Source organism: Lepisma saccharinum, chromosome 1, assembly GCF_977018435.1.
Source record: "Lepisma saccharinum chromosome 1, izLepSacc3.1, whole genome shotgun sequence".
Taxonomy (NCBI): Eukaryota; Metazoa; Arthropoda; class Insecta; order Zygentoma; family Lepismatidae; genus Lepisma; species Lepisma saccharinum.
In genome coordinates, this window is record NC_139229.1 from 204,778,336 (window position 1) to 204,790,961 (window position 12,626).

Consider the following 12,626-nt stretch of genomic DNA (forward strand, 5'->3'; position numbering starts at 1 on the left):
CTGAATGTGTCATTGTGAAATAAAGAATTATATTACGTACTTTGTGTACTTCTTTCAATAAGAGAGTTCTTCTCATTACCAAAGTAACCAGAACTGCTGGGCCAACTAGAGTTTTTACGTGGGAAATGTTAGGCTGACATTGGTTGGCAAATTGTAGTTGATCTTATGTTGAACCAAAAGTTGTTGCCAAAATGCATGCCCAACCATGGAAAACTGAGTCAAAATCAGTTTTAATAACTACTTTCTTCTGTTCAGACAACTTTGAAGAGTATGCTATAAATTTTAGAGTGTAAAATAAATGATGTGTAACATTGTTTCTTTCCTAATATTCCAGTCAATATTTTGTTAATGAAAGTAGATGCTAATCGTAACTTGTAGCCAGCCACCATGGATGAAAGTTGTTTTTGCATTGGGAATTGCTTATGGTTTGTCGGTTTAGCTGTAGCAGAACAAGAACATTCATGTGAAAGTGGTTCATATAAAATAAACCATTGTATGTGCACAATAAATTCCCTGAAATGTGTAAAATTAAGGAAATTAATTTAGTAATTACCACTTGAAGGTACCTTGAAAATAATGATACTGTATGAACAAAAACGTGTTGTGTAAATTGTTATTTGACACAAATAATTACTAAAGTTTATATTTGGCTTCACAATAAACCACAGCCAAAGCCATTGTTGCCCAATGGCATGTTCTTACATTTGGCCAACTATTCTTAGTGCTGTTGTCCGAATGCTGGGCCACTTTTGGTTCCTTGGGTACTAAGGTCTAGATTTTTAAGCAACTAAAACATGTGAAAAATGTACATAAATATGCATAAAAATCAATAACATATGTAAAGAATATGTAATAATATTTTTCTTATTCTTCAGTCTTTACCTATGCTATTATTTAGATTCAAGTGGGATTTCTCAAAAAATCATTCAATGCCACTATTTGACCAGTAGACATGTGGTCGCCATTCCCAGATTCGGCAGGGATCATGTGAGATATATGGCTGCACTGTAGAACAAAGTGCACATGGATCCTTAATTTTTGCCTCATGTTTCAAGCCACGAAAATCAAATATAATTGAGGTGACAGGTCTCAATTTTGAGTATTTGTCTTGCAAACAATCTGACTTACTAAAAAAAATACTAGAAAAATGGCACAAACACTGCATTTTATGTAAAAATATGTACTCTAAATAAATGGAAAATTTGTAATATACCCCAATACATGTAAAACACTGTGCTTGAAATCGATGTATATAATTAGTAATATTGCATTTAGCTGACACAATTTTTTCTCAGCTAAATACTGAGGAAAAAATATGTAATTACATAAAAATCTGGGCCCTATTCATTACCACTGGGAATGTAATGCCTCCTTTCTTCCTCAAATATTACATAATATTGTTACTTCCATTTTCATCATCTGTACCTTCTCCTCAATGTTTAAATTATTTTTGTTTGTTCTCGCCTTTCATTTTATCCAAATTCTTAATCATTTTATTTTCCTTACCTGTATCTTTTTCCTCCACTTTTTGCCTTCCTTTCTCAACCTGTAGTCTGTTAGTGCTTCTTCCCTACCCATTCTCTCATTCACACTCTTTTCTGCCTTCTCTCTCTCTCTCCTTTTCTCTTCCTTTTCATGTCACTTCTTTTACGTTTCTTTCTCATTTTTGTCTTCAAGCCTTTGTCATGCAGGACTTTTAAATGAACTGGGCTTACTGTCCCATCTTTTCGTATGAGGCAATGGGGATAAATTAAGGGCGAACTCGACAGGTTGCATTTTTAATTGTTGTACCACATACATTTAAGACTGTGGGATCTCATGCAATGTCTGACAGGAGTCTACCTCGCCTCTACTGCTATAAAATTTGCTTAAGACTAGGACAGTACATGGCAGGGGTGCCCATCCTGCCCAATACCAATGGCGCATCCCCCCTCAAAATCATGTCATGCACCCCCCAAATTATATCATGTGTCCATCCCAAATCATATAATTCGCACCCTCAAACCATATTGTAATCCCTACAAAGTATTTAATTACAACAGCGTGTCTAGCAAAAGTAACCTTTTTCTTAGCTTTTTGTTCCAAATGATGCACTTCTTTAAATTAACCAGTATACCAACACTAAGCATTTTAAGAACTGATGTTATTAATGAATATCGAGAATATCACTTGTGTCTTGTAATGCACCTATAGTATAAAACTTCAGTGAAGTACCAAACAATCATTCTTGCAACACATTATTGTGAGCGAAAGAAGCAAGAAAATTTATACATCCATTTCTTTGCAGGCTTTCAAGAATATTAATCTAATAAGGTGTCAATATTTCCTTAGGATCCCGAGATATTTAGTCTTTTCCAGCTTCTCTTTTGGCACGTTCGGGGTCCAAAACGTGTAGATACCATATCGCTAAATGCAGTCTCCAAAATTTAATGTTCGAACTCTCTCTCTCCACTACAATCTAAGATTTAACACTTTATCAAGAGCTTCCTATCTCCCCATTTAAATTTTATACTCAATCCAACCATCAAAATTTCTGTGCCAATTTTAGACTTACTGTTGATATTGTAGAGTGGATATTGCCTCCTGCAAAAAAATTAATTCTCAGTCTCCACACCAAAATTTCCGCAACAATCTAAGACAATAGTAATACACAAGAATTGGATACCCCCCTCAATTTAATGCTCAATCCCCCTCTAACTTAAATACCCGCCATAATGTAAGACTTAGGGTTGGATACTGTCCTCTCCAACGTTTAATTCAGAATCCCCGCCCAGAACCCACGTGTCAATTAAGGCCTAATATGTAAGAGTTGGACATCCCCCCCCCCCCTTCGAAAATACCCTTAAACACTTTATTTTCTTCATCTAATGGATTAAGTATGGTGCACTTAAGGTGTACAATTTTTACACATATTTTGGAAAAATATATAAATGTTGAATTTTATATTATTTGAAGGGGAAAAAGTCTACCCTCCCCCCCAAATCTCGAAAGAGCAACCTGTGCCATAATCCCCCCTGTGGGCACCCTTGGTGCATGGGCTTTAGAATAGGACAGATGTCTGGAAAACTACTGAGTCCCGCATCTTGTATTTTGCAAGTTCATCCCCAATATCCGCAACACCTTACATGTTTTAATGGCTCTTGATTTGTCAGATACTGCATTTCAAATGGGGATAAATCCTTCAATGGGAGCACAATGAACTAAATATTCCAGAAGTACAAATGAAACAATCAATGTGTTTTGTTTATTTCAATAATTTCACTAGTATAATAATATTTATAAATAACAGAGGCCTGCGAATATTTTTCGACACAAAATATTTTATGTGATATGAGCCCAATCAAGAGGCCTGATTTTAGATCTAGTATTAGTTTTGGCATATCACGTACAGATTTTGTACAATTCCACATTTTATTAATCGTGATGACATAGCTGTAAGAGTGTTAGAAGTTAGAAGCACAGCACTGCTTGTAACATTAATAGAATGATATCACCGGTGAACATGGGTTTGGATATCTCACAGATGACTGTTGTCTCTGAATAATTTCAGCATGCTAATTCCAAAAATGAAATCCATTTTTACCCATCACATCTACGTAGTTTTTTTCTTCTTTTCTTCAGAAAACAGCAACTAACTGTCTTAATTTCACAATAAAATGTATAGTTCCATCATTTCCCCAATAGATGGATCTGTTAAGATGGTGGTAAAATATTGGTTTTCTACAATACAAATCCTCCAATTTTGAACCACATATGCACATAGAATAGTAAGCATTTAATCTATCTTCTACCTTCACAAGACACATTGGATTGAAAATTGTATGGGCTTTAAGTAAATTTCATTTTTGAAATCCCTCATAAAAATTTCTTTCACAAAATGTCCAAAACTGAATGTTATAAAAATATGGTGGGCTGATTGATTTTACTGATGTGGAGAAATTTCCTCACCTAGGGAAAAATCCTGACATCATGGGAAGAAATTTATGTCATTTCCGTGATGAGCATTCAATATACTTCCAAAATCACCTATTGGTTTGTAAAACCAAAATTTGCCTTCCATAAATCTTTTTTGTTGCATTCTGCAACAGGCATAATGAAATTCCGAATATGAGAATTTTGATTTTGAAATTGGGAAAAATCCTGACGTGATGGGGGGAAATGGATGACAGTCATGTGCATGATCAGCATTCAAAATACTTCCAGAATCACCTTTTGGTTTGTAAACAACCGAAATTTCCCTTCCATAAATCTAATTTGTTGATGCTGAGTATTAATGAAAAATCAGTAAGTCAATAAATATTCATACAATAAATATTGTAAATAATCCTTACATGATGCAGGAAAATGATGTGCAGATTTGAATTCAGCACACCAAGATTAGGTAAGAACACCTATTTACCTTTATGCTGCAAAACAAAAATTATATTTCGCAGGCCTGTATAATTAATCAAATATATCCATTATTCAAATGGAGAACTCGCAATAACTCAATAAACATGTTGCATGGAATATATTATTATTGTGTGTGTGTGTGTACATATAAAATGAGAAGGTAACATGAGAAACACTTGACACTTGACAATGTAATGCTTCTGCAAAAAAATTAAACTTCCTTTCGAATGTGAGCTTTTCCTATTTCCTATTGATCCATGCGACCCTCCCTTCTTCCTTTTTCACATACATTCCCATTTGAGAGGATGCACTATTAGACATCCAATTTTGAACCCCCCCCCCCCCCCCGCTTCTCTCTCTTTTAGATTATAATTGTTCCTTGAGATCCCAGGTGATGAGGGTTATAATTCAAGATGCTTGAATTTGTAAATTTATTATTAAAAGTGCAATTGCAATTGGTTTGTTCATGTACCTGTGCAACAAAGCTAACGAATGTGTGTGTCCCACACTTAGAAGCTGGTGACCCTTGGAGAAGAAACCATTAACACACCTGTGTTCACACAACTAGACCACAATGAAGTGTACTTACTTTCGGAGCAGCTCTCCAGGTTTGTGTTAGTTGGGGAATCTGCACCCACTGGGAAAGCAGTGAAGTCGTTAAAGCTAGCTGTATTTGCTCCGCCTCTTCACCAGCCTCTGGATTACAATGTCCGGGTCTATACACTGGAGGATACAGTTGCTGCTCTCGAGGTATGTACAATGTGTTTATTGCATTGGTGTTGTATTAAAGTATGTTCAAGTTGGTCAGTGCAGTTACTTAAAAAATAGGCATGCAGCACGTAAATATGAATGTATACAATTGGAAATGAAATGTGTAAACCTATTCTGGATATCTTGGTGGCAATTACTGAAAAATTATTTCAATAAAGAAAGATTCACTAGGATTTTTCCATTTTGATATATGCAGTTTTTATTACAGGATACAGTTTTCACAGCCATTTCGTGCATTCACCCCACTTAACCTGTGATCACTTCAATGGTGGATCCAGAAGTTACAATTGGGAGGGGCGAATTTCAGACGAGTACCTCATTCTCACCGAGAATCAAATCCAACCTACAGTTACACTATTTTATGTGAACAATATATCGTGCTGTAAATAGGAACCAAGCTGACTTTCATGTTCTAGAGATTTGAGTTACATATTGCAAAAATAGGAGTCCTGGGATGGAATACATTGTTACTCTAAGTCCAGTTCTGTATAGCTTATCATAAGTATAAAGTGGACTTAAATAAAACTTTAATTAAGAATGTTCTCGAGCCTGTTAATCTTGGTGATAAAAGATTGAAAATCTGAGTCTTCAAAATATTAGGCCTGTGATATGTCCAGAAACGTGGCAGTTGGGAAGGCCGATCGTTCCTATCGCCCTCCTGGCCTTAATCACTTACACTTTTGGATAATAACCCCAATTTAATATGAGCTGTGGTAGCTTATCCTCAGTTTATTATGAGGTGCGGTAGCTCAGTCGTTAGGACGTCTAACTATCATGCGAGATTCCCAGATTCAATCCCTGTTCAAGCAACTCCCGTGCACACCCAGCATTGTATAAAGTAGGTACCTGGAGGAAACTCTGGGGGTTAAAGGCAGCCAGGGGCATGGTGCTGATCACATCACACCCACCTTCAGCCAAGATGATGAAAGTGTGGAGCCCTATACGCCTTCATGGCATTGTGCAAAGCACAGGGGAGCACTTTACTTTTGTTTTTACTTTAATACTCAATATATTGTTATATCTTGGTTATTGTGGAGGATATGGAGATGCTGTGTTAGTAATATATTCCACTGTGTATCTATTTGTCACTTATAATTAAAACAAGTTTTGCCAATCAGCATAAACTTCTTGGTAGCATCACTATTCAGTTGGGTTGTTGTTAGGTAATTTCTAACAGCATGAATTCTTGCATTACATTTTCTGCTGTGCAGGCATGAGAAATCTAGTGTTGGAGATTGTTCTAGTGCTTGTTCAACAAGGTGGAGGAAAGGCTGATATGTAAAGGTTGATGAAAACATTTTAATTGTGTCGGTGAATATAAGATCTTTGTTACATTTGTATATGTCATGATATTCTTGAAACCCACGAAATCAAATACAAAGCAATAAACACAAAGTTAAAGGTTATTTGACTAACACACGAGTCATCATGTGATGATGTTTTGGACATGAGCAACGTGGGTTAATACTTCATTAAATGCATCATTCATATCCTTATGCCTCATTGAGCAGTAATGCGGAACAGGTAAATCAAATTTTAGGAACATTGTCAGAATGTGAAAGTACTCCTAAAGAGTACATAAATCCCAATTTTTTGTAAAAGTTCAGTTAACCCCAATTTTCTCTATCCTATTGAGTGATGGTAACATTTGATGAGCTGTCAAAAGATAAATAATTGACCAAACATACAATTTACTAGAATCTCAGATTAGTGGATCCTTTTCCAGGGAGTTATTCAAATGGAGAAGAAACTTGGAGGATGTCTTATGGACAAACCTAAAACTATGCTTTTCCAAGATGGTGGTGCCAACCTTTGTCTCAGTATGGAAGAAATAGGAGCAGGATGGAAAAGTAAACCTCAAGCAGACTATCAGGTAGGTGGTAGAAGTTGCTATAATAATATTGCAGGTTGGCCACTCTGGAACCATAATAAAATTCAAGTATAATTCCCGGTTTTCAAGGTGAACTTTCCAAAAATGCAAGGGTATAATCTCTGTTTCAACTTAATCTGTTACCGCTTGTCATCACCCACCTACCTACACACACAAATATATTAAGAATATACAGGGTCTGTCTGATTCCAGCGTATTCAAAATTTTAAATTCAATTTAGTTAAAGTGTATATATATTTAAATGTTTCATTTAAATAAGGTGTAGAGTTTACATTTACCATTTGGCATACTCAGACTCGAAATACATCTACAAACAAAAGTCACAAATATTACGGGATACACTAATCTATGAAAAGTTGTTATTTGTACAAGAATTTCAAACTCAAATTTACCTAATCAACTTCAAGATATCTTGCAATAGTCTGTCTGTCAGATACATTGTTGTGCAAAGGACACTAACAAAGTAAATTTACTTTGTGATTGAGAGAATTCGGTTTTATTTTGCATGCACCTTTCTTTCCTTCCTTGATAAAAATAAAAGCTAAATTGTTAAAACCTTAACTCAAGGCATTTATAAATATATATAAATTCAATGTAATTTGGATTAATAAAAGTTTCAATTTTTCACGTCTGTGGAGAAAAATTCACTCAGATTTCGAGCATAATTCCTGGAGCCAGTAATTCACAGAATTCACAGAATTCCCAGGGAGTAGCCACCCTGCATTAGATCTGTAAGATTTGCAAGTGATTTTGATGGTGTATTGTATATATTGTTTGGAAAGATCAGAACAATAAATTCTAGAACTCTGAATGGAAGATTAACATAATAACTACATGTTTAAGGTAGTTAAATATGTTGGATGTTTCAAATGATGACAGTGCACCAAAAAAAAAGATAGTGAAATTTAGTAGACTAACTGAAACTAGTCATGTAATATTATATGTACTTGTTCCAGTAACCCTTTTTATTTTGCATTAACAGGAAATCCCTTTCCAACATGTCTGGAGCTCAAATCATAACCACCTGCACTGCTCATTTACTCTGGAACGAGTGGATCGTCATGCCCACACTGTCGCCTTCAGGATACTGGCATACCAGAAAGGAAGCCAGACACATCGGCAAATGTTCCGGATCAATACTGACCTCAGGACAGTGGTAAGAAAATTATATAAATTTTCACAATATTGCAGCTTATGTCATCTTAACACTTCAAGCAGAGGAGGAAAGTACTGTACATTTCTCATTGTCAGCTTTCTCTAAAATGATACACTTTCATTGTTGGTCTTGATCATTATTTTCAATTCATATGAGTAGAGAGTATGTTCTCTAAAAGCAACTTTTCAATTTTTCCACACATGCTATGTGTGGAAAACATATCATTCTCAAAATACAATGTTTCAACTTCCACTGTCTAGATAAAATAGTGGCTCTTTCCCTTCTGTTATTAATATCATATTTTTATCAATATTTGTCTCCTTCCTTCTCTCACAAGGAAAGCTATTGGACCTCTGGATGACAAGTGCCACAAACCTTTCAGGGTAGACAAAGCAACACATGGTATGAGCAGCATCTTGCAATTGTCTTTAATCCCCAGAGTATGACTCATCAGAAAGTGGGCACTGCCCATGTGATATTGGCAGCCATGGATAGGCAAACGCCATGTCCGCATGAGCTATGATGTCATTGTGTGATGGTCAACATGTGTAGCAGGTGGCTTTTGTTGTGTATACAGCAGTGACTGTTGCTTGAGTAGCGTGATAAGACTACAGGCCTGTTTGAAGACTAACAAATATTGTGGGCAGATTAATGACTGTGTTGTGTGATTAGCCAAATTTCTTGTAACCCTCTTACTATGGTACAAATACTGGTGATGGAGATGACGCAGAAGTACCCAACAGATGAAACAAGCACCAACATACATTAATAGATGCATTGCACAGGAGTTGTTTAGCTTGGTGCAACATGGCAATGAAAGACTGTCATGTGAGCAGGACAGACATTGTGCCATAATAGTGATGGTGATAAAACGTCGGCCACATTATCCAATGAAAATGATATGCCAGGTACTCCAGCACACAACCAGTTTCAGTTCCTATGAACCATCACCCCACTACTAGAGTGTCATTGATCTCTGCAACAAACATGCAGTGTGAAGATTGAAAAACAAATGCTGCAACCACTGCCTGAAAATATAAGATAACATAAGACAAAGTACAACAAATAGTAACTGCTTGTGAAAGAGAGGTGATACAATGGAACACAAAACTGCACGAATTCACCAGCATATGTACACCCAATTCCAAGTAGTATGTAACGTATGGGACACTTAATTCACTACTGGCACTTACTGCAATGTAATATACAGCATTTACATCTTGACTGGTATCTCAAATTTTAAAACCAGTGCATATTTTTTTCACCAAGTTAAATGCTGCTATAAATTACTTCATACATGATCACACTGTTTTTTGTCAGGTGGGATAGTACTATGGCACCACCGTGTCAGTATGAGAGGTTGCAGATTCCATTACCACCAATGCTATTTATGTCAACATGGTGTTCAGTACCAATCGAAGTCAATTTGAATACGAACTCACTTCAAACAAGACACTAACTGGGGAGAAGATGACTGCAGGAAAAAAAAAAATCTGCTTTCAGCAAGTGGTAAGTTGGTAAGATTGACAACCATGTTTCTGAAACACTACAATGTAACAAAATGCCAAATATAGATTCAGCTGTTGTATTGTCCTGAATGTATAAGGTAAAGGAGCCTGAAGTAACAGGAGCTTCCCTTCTTTCACTGGATTTGTGGTCTGGTCTAAGTCTTCGGCAAAAGGGATGTAAATGTGCACACAGTGATCATACCCCATACATAAATTGATTGATTGATTTAGTTTATTTACTTCACGTTTTGTGCCTCTTGGCTAATTTGCGAAGATGGGGATGAGTGATGAAATGATGAAATTGATGACTGGACATTCACAAACAACCAAGCCCGAGCGGGATTCGAACCCAGGACCCTTGGTGTTGTAGCGTGATGTGCTAACCACTCGGCCACAGGGTCCGGCCCCGTACATAAAAGTATGGTCAGCCTTTGGATGTTTATTTCTTTTGCCAATATAATGCACGACAGATGGAAAAGTGCATACATTATGCATAGGTGTGCACATGGTGCAGGGGCAAGAGCCCAACCTAATCATGGACATCTGGAAATTTTATCCACGGTGGGACAAGCAAAGTATTTTTCAATGGGGCATATTACCCCAATAATAGTGTTGCCCCCTCAAAAAACACACCACTTGAATTCGAAATTATCACATTCCTGCATCCCCATTATAATAAATAATGTAAATTACTATGACTGAAATCAAATTATACTTGAAATATATACTTTTAGGTTGGCATTTGTTTTCTTTGGGCACTGTCATGAAGCAGATGCCAGCTGCAATCATCCCGATACTCGAGCCTCACAGTGTTATTCCTTGCATCAAACATTTCAGTACCTCAAGATAAAATGCACCAGTAACAGTCTGTCTGAAATTTCAGTTTTCAGTAATGATTATCCTCACTTTCTCAACCAATTTTGGTGTTCTCACCGTCCCTGCTACACCTGGATGCTCATCGTGTTCAATTGGCTCCCGTCCTTTACTGAAACGCCTGAGCCATTCAAATACACACATACAGGATAAACAATTGTCCCTATAGACTTGCTACAACATGTCAAACATTTCCGCAGCAGTTTTACCCAAGAGTGCACAAAACTTGATGTTTGCTCTTTGTTCCATGTTGAAATCACGATGCACTTTCAGGACACGTGCCCACATTCAACAACGCCACAAGCAGCAATGTCGCTCAAGGTCAACGAGCTATGGGTCGATGGTTCGTGAGATACCCGTTACTTATTCACACCACAGAAATCTTGCACCTACCAAGTAAAAAAAATCAGTCTCGATTTCAAATTGCTGAAACTGAGATATATATTTTTTTTTCCCCGACTGAACTTTCAGAGGGTCTGTGCATGTCTATGATATTATGATGAATAGTATGCCATCAATCTGAATGGCAGGGTCTTCCTTTTCAAGTTACATTTGTTCATATGCAACCAGTTGTGTCTACCACAACACCAATCTATGCTTTGCTATGCATGAAAGGCCAAAAAGAGCTGTGTAAAGACACCAGTGGGAAGAACGGAGTGGTTCAGTATAAGTAATGGACTAAAATAGGGAAGTGCTCTTTCCCTACTGCTGTTTATAATTGCAATGGATGCAATTAACGAAGAGGTGGGGAAGAAGATAGGAGAGGGAGAAATGAAGGCCCTGTTGTTTGCTGATGACTTAGTAATATGGGAAGAAGAAGTACAGAGACAGCTTGATAGTTGGAATGAGGAAATCAGAAGAGCTGGAATGAAATTCAGTGCAGAAAAGAGCACGGTGCTAATAACAACAAGAAACAGAGCCAGAAATGAACCAAGAATAAAGATGGACACGGAAGAGTTGAGGGTAGTGGAGATCTTCAAATATCTAGGAAGCATAATTGAGAGAAGTGGAAGAATAGATGAGAAGGTAAACAGAAGAAGACAAATGGGCGGTGGACTATATCAAAGTGTTCGAAGATTAATATGGAACACGGATGTACCTGTGAAATGCAAGAAGATAATATACAACACGTACTATGTGCCAATAATTATGTATGGAGCAGAGACTTGGACAATGACAGAGAGAGACAAAAGAAAGGTGCAGACAGTGGAGATGAAATATTTAAGGAGTATATTGGGGAAGGCTAGAAGGGTTAGAATACAGAATGAGGAGATCCGGCAGACAGTGGTTGCGGTGAAGCTTCAGGACAGGATAGATCAGGCACAGATGAGATGGTTTGGACACATGAAGAGGATGGATGCAGAAAGACTACCAGTAAGAGCTTACCATGCACAAGGAGTGGGAATAAGACCAAGGGGGAGACCAAGATGTCAGTAGAAAGAGCAGATAGTGGAGAGTGTTAGGAGAAGAGGACAATATTGGAACACCATGGAAAGAGCAGAGTGGTGGAAGACCAGGAAAAAATGGAGAGGCTTAACTTCTGTGCCAACCCAGCCAGAGGCAGGAAATGGTGAAGGATGATGATGATGGAAGGCATCTGGATACATTACACAGAATATGCTTCTGCTGTTCAGTAATGTGTCGGGTGCTGGACATAATTTTTATTGTGTGCAACATTTGCAATGCTCCTGAATGTTTGTCCAGTGCAGTCATTATCTGCTCATGGTATGTGAATCAACTTTGCTTGCAGCACTGCCTTCTCGTACCACCTTACCATGCCATGCAATGATGTTTGTACACACTGACATCTGCAACTTAATGATGGTACGTGTGGTCTCTGTTGACCTTGAAATGCCTTACAGCTCACTCACAGGTGCATGTTTGCATATCCATAGCTGCCAAAATTGTGGCATGCATCCTACTTTCTGATGAGTTATGTTCTGGATATTGCTGACAATTATGAAATGCCACACTTTGCGTTTGTTGTTTTGTTCACATATTTGTCACCCCTGGAAGTTTCTTGGCAATTTACATC

General features: G+C 37.3%; 1 protein-coding gene across 3 annotated transcripts in view; it reads left to right on the forward strand.

Moving 5' to 3' along the window:
• The window catches only part of LOC145978400 (netrin receptor UNC5C-like), a 546,350-nt gene that overhangs the window by 525,321 nt on the left and 8,403 nt on the right, over window positions 1-12,626 (forward strand). For 2 of the 3 annotated variants that reach the window (XM_083111023.1, XM_083111032.1), the window contains 3 exons: window positions 4,906-5,142; window positions 6,890-7,036; window positions 8,037-8,210. In XM_083111023.1, the coding sequence (XP_082967149.1) occupies window positions 4,906-5,142; window positions 6,890-7,036; window positions 8,037-8,210 (558 nt within the window). The remainder of the gene's footprint in view (window positions 1-4,905; window positions 5,143-6,889; window positions 7,037-8,036; window positions 8,211-12,626) is intronic. The other variant, XM_083111028.1, reaches the window with a different exon arrangement.